We start from the raw sequence: 16,699 nt of genomic DNA on the forward strand, positions 1-16,699 counted from the left end.
CTGTTTCCATCTTCTTTTCTTTACCACATCAGGAATAATAACAGCCTTTTTTTTTTTTAAGTTCTTTTGTATTACCACTGATTACCAAAGTACTATTACTCTACTCATTTTAGTTTAACGTTTCCTTTTCACCTAAACTGGAAAAGCTACATTACTTCCAGATACAGGGGAAAAAAATTAAATCAATGACTTGGCTGAGAATTTAAAATCATTGGTAAACAGGGATCTGCAGTTTGAATTGAACTTACCTGTGACTCTTTTTACACTCGTGGAGGTTACTGAAGACTAGGATACATTTTAAGGAATCTCAAGGAAAAAATAAACAGACGACCATTAAGGGCCCTGTGGCTAACATACAAACTCAATGAAGACATCCCCAAACTTGGTTTTCTATCTTGCTTTAATGACTATATTTACTCCTTTTGTGAAAAATGTGAACAGATTAGAAATAAGAGCCACTTATTTTAAGTATCAGTTTTTATTAAAAAGTGCATTTTGATTAATTTATGATCTAGGTAAGCTTTAAGATATCAGTATACCCTCTGGAATAATAACTTTGTACAAAGATTTAAAACAAACAAAATTTTAAAAGCCTTTTTATTTCCTTCACCGTTATTGTTTTACAATACAAATATCACCTTGTGAATACACATACACACACACAAAAAAACCTTACAGAAGACAACTCTGCTGCACATAAAATACAGAATGGATATATATACGTCTTCATTCCTAAAAAAACTATTTTGTTCTCCACATTGGCAAGTATAGAACAGATACTTCCCCAACATATGTGTGGTAGGAGTAAAACTTAGAGTTACATGCAGTTTCTGCACAAATATATTTTAAAGAAATAGATCTCTTTCAACAAAATTGTCATGAGAACATGGAAAACTAATTCATAGCTTTCAAGTTTTAGTTAAGTGATCATTTTTTAAAACTCTCTTTTTAAAAAACGGGGTATTCATGGCTATTTTCATTGTGTAGTTAAAACCGAACTACCAAATAGATGCTAAAATAATTTTAAGTGATATATGTCCTTTCCACCTGCTCACAATATGTGAGCAGGCTCTCTTACTCTCAATTAGCTTCCCTATTTTTTAATTCAAAGCAATTTAAAAACCATAAGCAATCTTTTGACTTACTTGAGCTATAAATGCAAAATTTAGTAGTGTATACATATATTTGTATTTTCATGGAATACTTTATTTTAAATAAAAACATTTAAGATTGCCTACTGACCATACAATCAAGACAAGAAAGGCACTAGAAACATAGACAAATTTCTCTCCCAAGAAGCATTTTTAAATTTCAACTCTCTTTTCTCTGGCATGTAAAAATCTTTAAATTTGGTTTTCATAACATCATTTTGAAAAATAAAGTTAGGAAATACTTAGAAAATCACTTTGTAACAGAATCTTTTTTTTTTTTTTTTGCACTTTTTGACACACTGTCTCTGCTGATTTTACAAAACCCAAAGTTATCAAACCATTCTTTGTCTGTCATTTTTATTGAATATCGGTGCAACAGGTAGAAAGATTTCAGATTCGAACCCCATTCAGGTACTTAGAAACCTTCATAGAGACATTTGCTAGAAAATGGCTTACAGCCCAATCTTTGGGGCAAGATATATGAAAAGTATGTTTTCCCAAGAAAATAATACACTTTATTTCCAGATGTTGACTGGAAAGACCAGAACTTATGATATAAAAGCTTACATTTATGCTGTTGCATCATATATAAAGGAACACGGTGGTTGCAGGTTATGTAAATCCCAAACCTATGAACAGGAAATGTGTACAGTGCATGATAGGTTAAATTTTCTTTGTTATTGTCCAATGCAGGTCCTTTGGAGAGAAAAAAATATCACAGTGCTGAGCAGGTAACTCAATAGGTTAAGTCAAGGTAACTGTTGAAAGATAACAGGATTAGGGAGGTGTTTATTTTATGGCATCTTCTCTCATGGAGTTCTTAGCACTTTGGACAGTTCCTCTTTCCCCTAATTTGTACAAATGTTATGTGTCGTTCACCAACCGGCTGTATTTAACTTGCCTACCGAGGTGGACTACTCGCCAGGGGAAGGGCCAATGGTAAGATCGAGGTACAATTCCTTGGACATTCTTTTCAAAGTACTGAAATGGCCTGTACCACCACACCCTGGCCAGGAGGTTCATCTGAGAAGCTTCTTTTAGCACCTAAGATAACAGAGAAAGGAAAAGCAAGTCAGGAAACATAATTAATTGTTCCAGCCAAAAAGGAACACATAGCTTTTCTCATAATCTTTCACCTTAAGTTCAAACACTTTCCATATTAAAATCCACAAAGGACTCCATACCCACCCCCATTTCCACTCACATATCCCAGTTTCAGTCTCATACCACCATGCTCCCGCTCTCTGTACTCATCTGTAAACTGAGCAACACCCTAATAGAAAAACAAAACCCCAATTCTGGGAGAGCAAGAAGACATTATGGTTCACTTATTTCTCAGCTACAAATAAAGACCTCAATTGATTTTTTAGTTACTCATGCTTCTACACTGAAAATGTTAAGTACTAAGTGTTAAGTATTAAACTGGTGAGGTGTGGAGGGTAAGGAGGAGAGGGTTGGAATGCAAGTCAGGCAATGGGTAGACGCTAGACAAAGACAGAGTGACACTAGTTCTAGAAGGAGGTGGTTTCCTATGTCATTATATTAACACATTTGAAAAAAATCTTGATTCTGAAAGAGGATCAAAATCACAAAACACAACATAATCTTAGCTGATTACCCCTTAGGAAAGAGACACTAAGACATTTGTGGATTCTTGGCACTTCCCTCCAAGCAGGCAACATCAAACTAGGAACAATAGAAGACAGAATCAAATGGAGGGAAAACTCACTTGCTGATTGGCCATAGTGTGATACCACCAGAAGAGTCTTGTGGTGATGTAATAGGCCACCACCACGTCCACAGTGTAGTGGTCATGCGCCAAGAGAATACAGAAGATTCCAATTATGCTGAGAAGCCAGCAAATCCAGTGGTACCACCAGAGTCGCCGAGGGGAATCTGAAAAGAGAAGAAATTTGCAATAGTCCCATCATTCAAGCACCACTAAGGGCACCTATCCAGTGACACCTCTACTATCACTTCTGAATACAAGTACCTTGGGTCTTTCCTTCTGAAAACAGATCTTTTGGGATAGCAAATATAAGGGCTTATCTGCAGCCAAGGTTAGAATAGAAATAGCTTATTTATAAAATTATTGTACTAGCAGTAGTAGTTTGTATTTGGTGATTCTTAATCATAAATACAGTTTTAAAGATAATGAGTTTAATCAAATAGGGATAGACTGACACATCACGCTCCATTAAAACAAACAAACAAAAAAAAAAAACAATGGCTGCCCATTGACTATTAAGTTTGCATCTCTTAGGTGGCTGGGTGATGCTTATGGTTAAGTGCTCCAATCTTGTTTCACCAGACTTTCCAAAAAATATGATTTACCAACAGGACTGGAGGCCATGACAAATGGCAGGTGAGGAAAGCATAATGCAAGGCTGCTTTAGACTTACACTCTTTGATAAATAAGTAAGTGAGTGTTAGCATGACCGTGTGGCCGCTGTACAGATAGTCCCCACACATGTTGTGAGAGCCGGTAATGGACAGGCCACCTCCAGCAATGAGCTTCATTATTCTCCGCAGTTGGGCTTCCCAGTCTCCAAAGAGCTAATGGGAAAACGAAAACCAAGATTCATTATCAGCCCACGTGAATGTGTGCTATGATTACTACCTATATCCAGGAATTAAGACACATAGAATCCCCACCATGAAGTTTGCCCACTCAACGTGTACCCTTCTATGCGCAGTTCCTGGAAAGAGTATGGTCCTAGAGATGAAGCTTGTGGCTTTAGAAAGCTCTAAAGATAATAAAGATATTAGCACTTTAATAGCACATTTCGGCAGATATTTATTTAATGTTTTTATTATATCTGGAGAAAGGCTAACTTATTGTAACTGTATTGCGGGGGAAAAGAACATTTAAATCTCTAATTTAGGAAAAATTTAGAGAGGTATTTTCACCAAGTTTGGTCTAGAGGGCAATCGTTCTAAAGCAGCTGGAGGTCTGGCCAGTCAAATGTACAAAATATTTTTTGGAATGTGATTTTTCTGAGACCCAACTGAAACAAGGGACTGAATAGAATGTGCCTTAAATCTTCTGAAATTATTTGAATAGAATTGTATGTTTTTCCTTTTAATATAAGAATGAAAATAAAGACTATAAATAAATCTACTTGTCTCTAATGCAAGTCTAGGCTGGATACTAGACTAATAACGGCTTCAGGACAACTCACTGTAACTTCTATTTTCTTGGTCAAATAAAATGTGTGAATTGTCTATCTTTTATGCATGTCAGCATTTTAAAAAATTCTGGTTGGCCAATTTAATCACCATGATCCCTTCTAACATTTAGTTGATATTTTTCAACTTTTGGAAACATCTATTTCATTATAATTTCTCTTTTAAAAATTTATTAAGACTTCCAGTTAAAGATGGCAGGTTGAGCACATCACACAGAAGATATGAGTTTCCAAAGTCAAAAGGATCACTGAATGTTCAGCACAAGAGAAGAAAACAGACCTACACAGCAAGGCAGCATCATGGAATTTCAAAAATGGGATTAGAGACTCTAAAGCTTCCAGAGATTAAAAACAAGCTTCATAGGAAGGATGAAGAATCAGATTTTTCACAAAGGCAGCACTACAGGCTAGAAGGCTTTGGAACAATGCCTTCAAAATTCTGAGGGAAAATGATTTTCAACTTAGAAATCTAAACCCAACCATATTATTAACTCAGCATAAGGGGAAACTAAGGCTGTTCACATCATGTTGTTGCCTATGGCTGCTAACAATCAGGCCCCAGACTCACGGGGAGCCCGTGCACCACAGGATAAAATGCTGCCTGGTCCTGAGTCAATCCCATGATCGGTTTTAGATTGGACCATTGTGATCCACAGGGTTTTCATTGGCTGATTTTCGGAACTAGATCCAAAGCCTTTCTTCATCGTCTGTCTAACTCTGGAAACTCCTGCTGAAACCTGTTCAGCCCCACAGCAACACCCAGCCTCCACTTACAGACGGTGGCTGCACAAGAAGTGCACTGGCTGGGAATTGAATCCGGGTCTCCTGCATGGAAAGCAAGAATTCTACCATTGAACCACCAACACCCTCAGTGTTTTAATAAAACAAAGTTCCAAATTATTTACCAACTATGTACTCTTTCTAAGAAAATTATCTGAGGATGTGTTCTACAAAGCAAGGGAGTAAACACACAGGGAAGAAGAGATGAGACTTGCTAGAGTGACAACGAAGAGAGAGGCACAAAGCTGCGCAGAGGCCTAGAAAGTGGCCTGCCCCACTTGGGAGGCTCCAGAGAGACATCTCAAAAAGATGAGATAATAAAATATCCAATGCCTCTTGACTGTATTGAGAGTCACAACTTGGGAGTGAATAAGTACAGAGAAAACTAATAAAGCAAAAGGCAAAACAATTACTAACTCTATGGGAAACAAAATATTGTGCGGAAAAGAAAAGTAATGGTAGGAAATACACAGCTTAGCTGTGAAAAGCATTAATAGAACTGCAATAATGTTAGCACTGAATATTGAACTAAACAAAGGACAGAGAACCACACTGGGAAGATGCGGACAAGAGCATGAAGTCTAATGGGGACAGCATGGTTGGGGGAAGAAGGGGGGAGCAGGAAAAGGCACAGGAGCAGCAAAGCTGGCAGGAGTGGCAGTGGGGCGTGGCATGGGAACAGTAAATCCTCACCTTCCACAGCAGGAAGTCAGTAAAACAGAAAGTCCATATTAAAAAATTATGAGGTAGCAATATTTGTCATGTCATTTAGAGTCATGAAGGTAAATACACACACAAAAAAATCTGTTAAAGATAAAGATACGGAGGTAAATCCCTCAAGCTTCAGTTAAAAAGAGTTGAGAGGGAATAGAAAAAGGGGCTGGAGTGGAGTTAGGGTCAAGGGACTGTTATTTTTCATAAGTTCTGTAGAAGTGTTTTATTTTTAAAATGGCACGCATGTATAAACATTACGAAAAGTTTTCAAAGTTCGGACTAGTTGTGTCGTAACAACGGATAATCTGTAGAAGAAAATCATGGCACAAAAGCTCTGGGTGCCTCTTCGTTGTGTATCATTTTACACTGTCCTTCCCAAACTCCTTCTGTGTTTTGAAAAGTATAAATCACATCCTCAAGGCAGCATCACTCCATAGTTTGCCCTCCCATTTTCACAGGAAAATATTTGCGGGAAAACTGTACGTGTGTGTGCATGTGTGATGGGGGCGGAGGGGGGTGGTTATGAAGCAAACACAGCACTGAGTCACATTTAGTGGGGAAAAAAGGCAAAAACTGAGTGCATTTCTTTCAAGTGTCCTTAAAACCCCTAAGCTTTCTTTTTAAATAAATGTCATTCCATGGTTGTCCAATTTCTGCAAAGGAAGGCCTCTTCAAGCTTAATGGGAAACTCTAAACGAGGAGAGATGGCTAAAGATGTAAAAAGTTTAAATTCTGTTTTTTTTTTTTTTTTTTAGCAGTAGAAGACAAATTACAAACTGGCAAAGCCGACTGCAGCAGAAACAAGCTAATATCTTCATTGTGAACATAAAACCAATTAAAAAAACAGAATCTATGAAAGGTTAAAGGATGTGACCAGATGAGGCATAAACTGTCAGAGAGAAATAAAGGCAGACAGCCAGTGGTGGGGCAGATACACTGACACTGATCTCAACCGGCTGGATTACAAGGAGGGGACAGTGTGAAGGCAGAGGCTTCTACATACAGGGAGAGGCACCTGGCTCTTCTACTGATTAGCTGTGACCACAGGCAGCTGACCCATTCTAAGCCAAAATTTCCTCAGCTACAATTTGGGGAGGATATATTTATTACGAGAAGCTTTGATGGCAAAATGGTTAAGCATTCAGCTGCTAACTGAGAGGTTGGTGGTTCAAACCCACCAGGGGCTCCCTGAGAGAAAAGACCTGGTGACCTGCTTCCACCAAGATTATAGCCTAGGAAACCCTATGGAGTTCTACTCTGTCGCATAGGGTCACTATGAGTCAGAATCCACTTGATGGCAAGAGGTATATGAGTTGGAACCCTCTCGACGGCAAACTACGACATATTTATTACTACTGGCAAAATTTTCTGGGAAAATAATCATCAACATTTATTAGCCATCTAAATAGTCCTAACTTTTGATTCAGTTACATTGCTTCTAGAAGGCTATCTCAAAGAAATGATCCCAAATATGAAGAAAAGCTTCATGTACAACATATACACACAGATAAAAATAAAACATTATTTATAAAAGCCACAAACTAGAAATAACCTAAATGGAAATTGTTAAATAACTATTCCCTGGTTATTCAAAACCTGGTCCATGGACAATATGGGCAACCCTGGGAGCCTGCTGTAAATACAGTCTCAGGTTCCATGCTAGATCTACTAGTGAACTAGAATCTAAGAGGACTCAAATACAAATTAAAGTTGGAGAATCACTGAACTACGCTATAACTGCTCAATAAATCATTAAAAATAAGTTTAAAATGATTGGGTAGTAACTATATAGCATAAACTTTTTCCTATTAAGAAAACAAACAAAACTGGTGTAATTATAACTGTTTTTAAGAGCTACGCACAGTGAAAGCCTGGCGTGTAACACACTAAATGCCGTTAACAGGGTTTGCATGAACGTTGACAGGATTTCTCCTGGTTTCTGTCCTGTCCTCTTCCTGCTCCTTGGACCAGAAAGAGAGGGATTCTCGTGGAGCACTTCAAGTTTGTACACAGAGTGCAGCTCTGGTATTTGATATGCCTTTGAGTCCAGGCCAGGAGACATGGGAGAAAAACAAAACATAACACAACAAAAATGAAAGGAACAAAACAAAACAGGAACCTCGCCACTGGTTCGATCATATTTTGTGTTTTGCTTTCTTTCCCCAATCTACCTGCTACCGTTTCCTCATCAGAGTCCTCAGAGAGCTGGCTCCATGCCTTCTGTCCAGTGGTTTCAGTGGGAAGGGAAGTATGGAGTGTGCTTCAGCATAACGGGAACTGGAGCCTCCCCTACTAGTCAGTAGGCTTTCCATTTTTGAAAGCAGAGCTATTTCAGAGGATACACACGTAAAAGTTTTCTTAATGGACACTACAAAGCTGTTACAACAAAGTCTCATATCTACGCTATTATGTTAATTATGGTCTCTCAGGGTCACAGGAAATTGGTTTTGAGTAAAAATAAAGCAATTTCTTTCAACTTCTAATGAATGGACAAGAAATTTAGCCTAATAGCCAAATCACTTAAGTAATAACAGTGCACAGAAAGAAACCGAGAACAAAACATGGCAGGAAAGCTTCTGGATGAGACTAACCACTCCAGTACATTTAGAACTAGTGAGCCTCTCCTTATTAAAAAACAAGCTCCCCAAATATCTTTTCAATGCCAAATATAAAATACTCCGATTTCTGTGTCCTCTATCACTCAGTTTGCACATGGCTTAGACCACTGGTGTTCTCTCTTAACTGCATTTTTGAAGGGCAGAACCTTTCACTGCGTTTCAGCCCCCTTACCAGCAGGAGGGGAAGGACCTGGAAGTGTTGTTGTGTGCAGTCATTGACTCCAACTCATAGAGATCCTATGTGACAGAGCAGAACTGCCCCATGGGGTTTCCTAGGCTATAATTCTTTACAGGAGCAGATCCTAGGTCTTTTCTCCCACGGAGCTGCTGGTGGGTTTGAACCATCAATCTTTTGGTTGGCAGCTGAGAGCTTAACCACTGCACAATCAGGGCTTCTCTGTATGATACTATTTCCAAAACTATCTGCTATCTTGTGCAGTGCCAGTCCCTCACAAGCCAGGAACTAGACACATATAAAGCACTTTTTCCTTGAGCAGCCAAGGTACCTCACAGAGGTAGTATCATGCTATCACATGCTAGGGGTCTCTGGAAATATGCAACCATTCATCCATCTGATTTACCTACTACCACCAGAGCAAATAATTTGTTTTGTTCCAGAAGAACAACCTTCCTCCAAAACAGACAGAAAATTCACCATCACCCACAAAATGCCATGAAAGTTGCTCATGAGCACCCAGTCCAAAGACCAGACCTGCTAACTGAATCAAGCAGCAGGGAGCAGATGGAGGACCTGTAGAATGCTCATCAAACCATATTCTGAGCAGCCTGCAACTGAGAAATGCATGCTAACACTATGGTCTCCCTCACCATCAACTCCCCAGAAGGCTACGGCTAAAAACAGCAAAACTATGCCTCTTCCCAAATTTCTCCAGGCACTTAGCCCTCCTAATCAACGATGGATACTTAAGAATTAATGTGAGTTATGAAAATGACTTTAGTGTGACCTTGTGAGCCCTCACAGGTAATGCGTTTATAAGTGTGATCAATGCTTTAGATTTCATAGCAGCAGGGAGATGCTCCAAGCCGCTCCTTGGAATTTCTCCTATCTTTTTACTGTTACCTGGTTGGGCAGTAAAAAGAGGAATGGCAGGGTGGTTTTGCATAGTAAAATAATACCTTTTGTTTTATAAAGATCCTAGCCTTTTAACAGAGTTTTCCCACCAATTATCTCATTGTATCCTTACAATAATCCTGTTAGGTGGTTACTACAGATTTGTTATGTCCACTTTACAGACAAGGAAGTAAACGGAGAGGATACTGACCAATGTATGTGACTCAGTTGGAATCAGAAACCAACAGTCTTACCTTCTGGTCAAACAATCAAGTCCCTAAAAAGAGCCTGCTGTTGTTGCAACACCACCCCGCATGCCAAAGGCTGGACAAAGTCTCCAGGTTTACTTTTGTTGTTGTTCTATTGAAATTCAATCAATTTTATAAATGTCATCTAAATACATAGTTGAATGGCTAAAACAAGAATTATTTATTCATTATTTACCGCTGTTGTTAGGTGCTGTGACAACACTGACTAGTAGAACTTACAGAAGGGAACTGCCCCAGAGGGTTTTCTAGGCTGTAATTGTCACGGGAGCAGACTGCCAGGTTAGCAGTCAAACGCTTAACTAAAGATCTATTTTTCAAAAGTTTATTTTCTATTTAAGTCAAACTTGCCCATTTGTATAAGAGCTATTTTCACGGAAATCTTTCATAAACAAATTGGGCATTTTCTGCCTTCTTGAAAAGGCGTTCTGAATTTAATTTTAACTTTACTTGCTTTGCATTGTGCTGTGTTGGAGTGATGTACCAAAGGTCTCCAAATTTACATGTACAGGGGCAACAATGAGCTTAAATCCAATCCCAAGTCCCAGTCATGTTTGCTTAACCATCTAGGTAGCCCTGATCAAGCCACTTCATCCCTTTTAGCCTCAATTCTCTCATCTGTAAAACACAAAAATGATACTTTCTCATCCAAGCCCCATCCACCAAAGTGTTTGTAAGAGTGATTCCTAAAATATAAAGTGCTATACAAATTTAAGCTATATTACTAGTACTGAGTTAGGCCAATCTTTTGGGGCATTCTTACATGGAAACTCAATGGCTGGCAGTCAACAAGTGAAATTTGGATGATGCTCTTTAAATGCACAGCTCTCACGGAAGCTCATCTGTGATCACTTATACTTGCTCTAGAGACCTTGCTGAAGGTAACTGCTTCATTTCTGAAAAGATCTGTCTTCATCCACAAATCTTACAGCCACCTCGAATGATCCAAAGTAGAGAGATTTCACTACGCACTTCCTCTCAGAACACATACACGGTCTCTTTTTAAAAGCCTTTTCCTCCACTAAGCTCTGAAGGATTCTGTTCTCTGCACTTTTCCATTCTCAAATGTACTCATCAATTCCTATACTACACCCACTACTGTCCAGTCGATTTTGACTTACAGCAACCCTACAGGACAGAGGAGAACTGCCCCATAGAATTTCCAAGGCTGTAATCTTTAGGGGAAAACCCTGGTGGCGTAGTGGTTAAGTGCTGTGGCTGCTGACCAAGAGGTCGGCAGTTTGAATCCACCAGGTGCTCCTTGGAAACTCTATCGGACAGTTCTCCTCTGTCCTATAGGGTCACTATAAGTTGGAATTGACTCATCTCGACGGTAGTGAGTTTGGTTTGGTAATCTTTAGGGAAGCAGACTGACATGTCTTTCTCTCATAGAGCAGCTGTTGGGTTAGAAATGCCAACCTTTTAGTTAGCAGCTGAGTGCTTAATCACTGTGCCACCAGGGCTCCTAATTCCTATACTCCAAACCAAAAACTCATTGCCTTCGAGTAGATTCCGACTCAGAGCAACCCTATGGGACAGAGCAGAACTGCCCTGCAGGGTTTCCAAGGAGCAGCTGGTGGATTTGAACTGCCAACCTTTTGGTTAGCCACTGAGCCAGCAGGACTTCAATTCCTATACTAGGTGGGTTTTTTTTGGGGGGGTGGGGGGTGGGGATGTGTCTCTAAGTAACTGTCAACAATAAAACACTAAACCCCCAACACCTTCTCCTTTCCCAGCAAAAACTTTTAATTTTTTTTCACTGCCTCTGGTATGACTTATAGAAGGCTTCATAAAATCTTATTTAAATAGAAGTCAGCTACGAATTTCCATTTACCCATATTCTTACCTGTCATGTTAAAGAAATCTAGTATTTTAGTCAGGTAAGATTTATTTTTGACAAAATTACATATGTTTTAAGTGTTACGGGATCCTCTAGTCTACTTGGTCATCAAGTGACACTTGAAAAATTCTAAATCTGAAGGGTAGTATAATGAACACCAAACACCCATTGACCCTTCACCCAGACTCATCAATTAACATTCAGTAACATTTGCTTCTCCTTTTTCTCTCTTTTATTCTGAATTATTTGAGCATTGAACAGATTGTAACATTTCACTCTTAAATACAAGAAAAAGGATATTTTCCTCTATAGTCCACCATACCATTTTCATACTCATAAAATTTAACATTGATACAATACTATCATTTAATAGGAAGCCCTGGTGGCTCAGTGGTTAAGGCTGGCAGTTCAAATCCACCAGCTGCTCCTTGGAAACCCTGTGGGGCAGTTCTACTCTGTCCTATAGGGTCACTATGAGTCAGAATCAACTTGATAGCAATGGGTTCTTTTTTTTTTTCCTTTTCTGGGCATTATTTAATCTGTAGTTCATATTTCAAATTGCCTAATAGTTCTAACAATGTCTTTTATAACTATATTCCCCCAATCTAGGATCAAATCAGAGAATATGCATTGTGTTTAGTTATCGTTAATTTTCTTTAGTCTACTATATATCTTTAATTTTCTTTAGTCTACTATAGTTTTTCAGTCTTTTTTTTCTTTCATGACACTAACTAATAAGTGTAAAAGGAATATTACATTGACATTTTTAAAGAGTCCAGTCTAGTTTCTTTATAGAAGGTCCCTCAATTTTGTTTTATCTGATTGTTTCCCTAAATATTTTGGGCAGGAATATGACAGAGCTGGCATAGGGCTCTTCTCAGTGCCTCACATAAAGAAGCACCTGATATGTCAGCCCCACTGGTTTGATCACTTAGCTGTAACGGCATTTGCTAGATTTTCCCGTTGAATAGTTATATTTTCCTCTTTGTAATTAATAGGCAATCTGTGGGCTGATACTCCGAAATTATGTAGATTCTGATTCCCAACAAACTTTCATCAAATGGCTTTAGCATCCACTAATGATTGTTGCCTGAATTATTACTATGATCATTACAAGTGATAATTTTCTAGTTCTAATATTTCTTTTACAGTGACACATGCAAAGACCTGGAGTTAGAAAACCAAAAAGGAAGAACATGCTCAGCATTTTTCAAGCTGAAAGAACTGAGGAAAAAAATTTGAGCCTCGAGTTGCAATAGTGAAGGATTCTATGAGCAAAATACTGAACAAAGCAGGAGGCATCAAAAGAAGATGAAAGGAATACAAAGAGACACCATACCAAAAAGAACTGGCTGATATTCAACCATTTCAAGAGATAGCATATGATCAAGAACTAATGGTACTGAAGGAAGAAGTCCAAACTACACTGAAGAAAAAAAAAATTTTTTTTTTTTTTTTTACACTGAAGACTCTGGTTGAAAAACAAGGCTCCAGGAATTGATGGAATACCACCAATTGAGATGTTTCAACAAAGGCATGCAGCACTAGATGCACTTACTCGTCTATGCCAAGAAATCTGGAAGATAGCTACCTGGCCAACTGACTGGAAGAGATCCATATTTATGCCTATTCCAAAGAAAGGTCATTCAACAGAATGTGGAAATTATCGAACAATATCATTAACATCACACACAAGTAGAATTTTGCTGAAGAGCATTCAAAAGCGGCTGTAGCAGTATACCGACAGGGAACTGCCAGAAATTCCAGGCTGATTCAGAAGTGGACGTGGGACGAGAGACATCATTGCTGATGTCAGATGAATCCTGGCTAAAAGCAGAGAATACCAGAAAGCTATTTATCTGTATTTTATTGACTATGCAAAGGCATTAGCCTTGGTGAATCATAACAAATTATGGACAATATTACGAAGAATGGGAATCCCAGAACACTTAATTGTGCTCACGAGGAACCTGTACATAGATCAAGAGGCAGTCGTTCAAACAGAACAAGGGGATACTGCATGGTTTAAAGTAAAAAAAAAAAAAAGGTGTGTGTCAGGGTTGCATCCCTTCACCATACTTATTCAATCTGTATGCTGAGCAAATAATCTGAGCAGCTGGGCTATATGAAGAAGAATGGGCCATTAGGATTGGAGGAAGACTCATTAACAACCTATATTATGCAGATGACACAACCTTACTTGCTGAAAGTAAAGAGGACTTGAAGCACTTATTGATGAGATCAAAGACTATGGCCTTCAGCATGGATTATACCTCAACATAAAGAAAAAAAAATCCTCACAACTGGACCAATAAGCAACATCATGATAAACAGAGAAAAGGTTGAACTTGTCAAGGATTTCATTTTACTTGGATCCACAATCAACGCCCATGGAAGCAGCGGTCAAGAAATCAAATGACACACTGAATTGAGCAAATTGGGCATATCTGCTGAAAAAGATCTCTTTGGAGTGTTAAAAAGCAAAGATGTCACCTTGTTTTTTTTCTGACTTTTTTTACTGTTCTTTAGGTGAAAGTTAACAGCTCAAGTTAATTTCTCATACAAAAATTTATACACATATTATTATGTGACACTTCTTATAATGTTCTAATCCCTATAATGTGACAGCACACTCCCCCTCTTTCTACCCCAGGTTTCCCATGTCCCTTCAACCAGCTCCTGTCCCTTTTTGCCTTCTCATCCTGCCTCCAGACAGGAACTGCCCATTTGGTCTCATGTATATGTTTGAACTAAGAAGCACACTCTTTACAAGTATTATTTTATATTTTCTAGTCCAGTGTCATCTTTATCTGATGGCTGGGCTTCGGGAATGGTTTCAGTTCTGGGTTAAAAGAGTGTCCAGGGGCCATGTCTTTTGGGGTTCCTCCAGTCTCAGTCAGATTATTAAGTATGGTCTTTTTATGTAAATTTGAGTTCTGCTCCACACTTTTCTCCTGCTCTGTCAGGGACTCTCTGTTGTGTTCCCTGTCTGGGTGGTCACTGGCGGTAGCTGGGTACCATCTAGTTCCTTTGGTTTCGGGCTGATACAATCTCTGGTTTATGTGGCCCTTTTGTCTCTTTGGCTGCTAGCCAAAAGGCTGGCAGTTAGAATTCACCAGCCACTCCTTGGAAACCATTTGGGGAAGTTCTACTCTGTCCCATAGGGTCACTATGAGTCGAAATTGACTTGTCGGCAACAGGTTCTGTTTTTTTGTCTCTTGGGCTAATATTTTCCTTGTGTCTTTGGTGTTCTTCATTCTCCTTTGCTCCAACTGGATAGAGACCAATTGATGCATTTTGGATGGCCATTCACAAGCTTTTAAGACCCCAGGCGTCACTCACCGAAGTGCGATGCAGAACGTTTACTTAATAAACTTTGTTATGCCAATTGGCCTAGATGTCCCCTGAAACCATGGTCCTCAAACTCCAGCCCTAGCTACTCTGTGCCTCAAAGTGTTTGCAGAGCCCATATTCTTAACCACAATTCTTTACTGCCCTCCTGAAAGAGAAAGAACTAAAAATTCAGGGGCTAGGGTCTGGGGACCTAAGACATCACTTTAATGACTCAGGTGCACCTGACCCAAGCCACAGTGTTTTCAGTCACCTGAAATGTATGCAAAAGCTGGGCAATGAATAAGGAGGACCAAAGAAGAACTGACAGCTTTGAATTATGGTGTTGACGAAGAATACTGAATATTTCATGGACTGCCGAAAGAACGAACAAGTCTGTCTTGGAAGATATACGACCAGAATGTTCCTTAGAAGCGGGGATGGTGAGATTTCATCTCATGTCCTTTGGACATGTTATCAGGAGGGATCAGTCCCTGGAGAAGGACATCATGCTTGGTAGAGGGTCAGCGAAAAAAAGGAAGACTCTCAATGAAATGGATTGACACAGTGGCTCCAACAATGGACTCAAGCATAACAAGGATCATGAGAATGGCCCAGGACTGGGCAGCGTTTCATTCTGTTGTACACAGGGTTGCTATGAGTTGGAGTCAACCCAATGACACCTAACAAAATTTCTTTTACACTTATTAGCTGACATTCTTCTCTCTAAAGTCCTCACTATTTTTTAATTGTTTTTCTATTAATGTACTACCATTTATTATGAGTTGGAAGTAACTCGACGGCATCTAACAGCAACAACAACAATCTACCACTGCGATTATTCACTATAATGCTCAAATTGTGGTCAGTAGAAGTCCCTCAGGCAGGAAAATATGGCTCTTGGATGAAATCCCCTGGCCTGTGGTACCTGGACAGCTGTGGAACTCTTCCTTGGGATGAAAGTCCCACTGTCCATCTCCCTTTGCTCTGGTACAACAGATACATCTGATGACAAGTTATATGTGCCATGTAAAGTTATATACTGTTACTGCTAAGGCTCTCTGGAATGTTTCAGTGAATGTTTTCTGATCCTGGTAACCTCTTCACTGTAGATAGCTAGTGATATTTAGAACATTTTTGTCACCTCCCACCATCCAGTGTCCCTCAAACAAGGCCCTCTCTTCTCTGAGAAGGTCTTCCTTACCTCTAACTCAGATGACCATGCAAGGCATCCTCATCTGTCTCCCTAGTGAGAAGCACCTGGGAGAAAGGGGACGTGGCCAACTTCTTGCCTCTGCCATTTACTACCTGTGAGAAATTGGGCAGGTCACTAATCTCTGAACCAACCATAATTTCCACCCAACTCACCATTGTGAGGATTAAACAAAAACAACACATCTAGCATAGAATCTGGCCCAAAACAAGTGCACGTCTATCTCACTGGAGAGAGATCTAAAAGAGAGATGTGATCACATTATGTCCCTGTTAAAATCTCTCCTGGCTTCCTAAGGCCTACAGACAAAGTCCAAACTCCTTAAAGGGCTTAAAAATCTGGCCATGATCTGTCTCCCTGGCTTTATCTCTACCGTGTGGCCCCTGGGATCACATGCCCCTAGCACATCCAATTTTACCTCATTCCCTCCAGACTCCCTTTCATACCCTTTCTGTTTTCTCCACCTGGCACATTCTTCCTCTCTCCATTTCTACTTGGCAAACTCCTACTCATGCTTTTGAGATTTG

At 39.4% G+C, this 16,699-nt stretch overlaps 1 protein-coding gene across 15 annotated transcripts in view; it reads right to left on the reverse strand.

Moving 5' to 3' along the window:
* Positions 1 to 479: 479 nt before the first annotated feature.
* SGMS1 (sphingomyelin synthase 1) overlaps positions 480 to 16,699 on the reverse strand; it is a 344,794-nt gene continuing 328,574 nt past the window's right edge. For all 15 annotated transcript variants that reach the window (XM_049855377.1, XM_049855380.1, XM_049855384.1 and 12 more), the window contains 3 exons: positions 3,554 to 3,707; positions 2,881 to 3,047; positions 480 to 2,195 (listed from right to left, as the gene is read on the reverse strand). In XM_049855377.1, coding sequence (XP_049711334.1) covers positions 2,016 to 2,195; positions 2,881 to 3,047; positions 3,554 to 3,707 — 501 coding nt within the window. In that variant the 3' untranslated portion in view covers positions 480 to 2,015. The remainder of the gene's footprint in view (positions 2,196 to 2,880; positions 3,048 to 3,553; positions 3,708 to 16,699) is intronic.

This window comes from Elephas maximus, chromosome 16 (genome assembly GCF_024166365.1).
Source record: "Elephas maximus indicus isolate mEleMax1 chromosome 16, mEleMax1 primary haplotype, whole genome shotgun sequence".
Lineage (NCBI taxonomy): Eukaryota > Metazoa > Chordata > Mammalia > Proboscidea > Elephantidae > Elephas > Elephas maximus.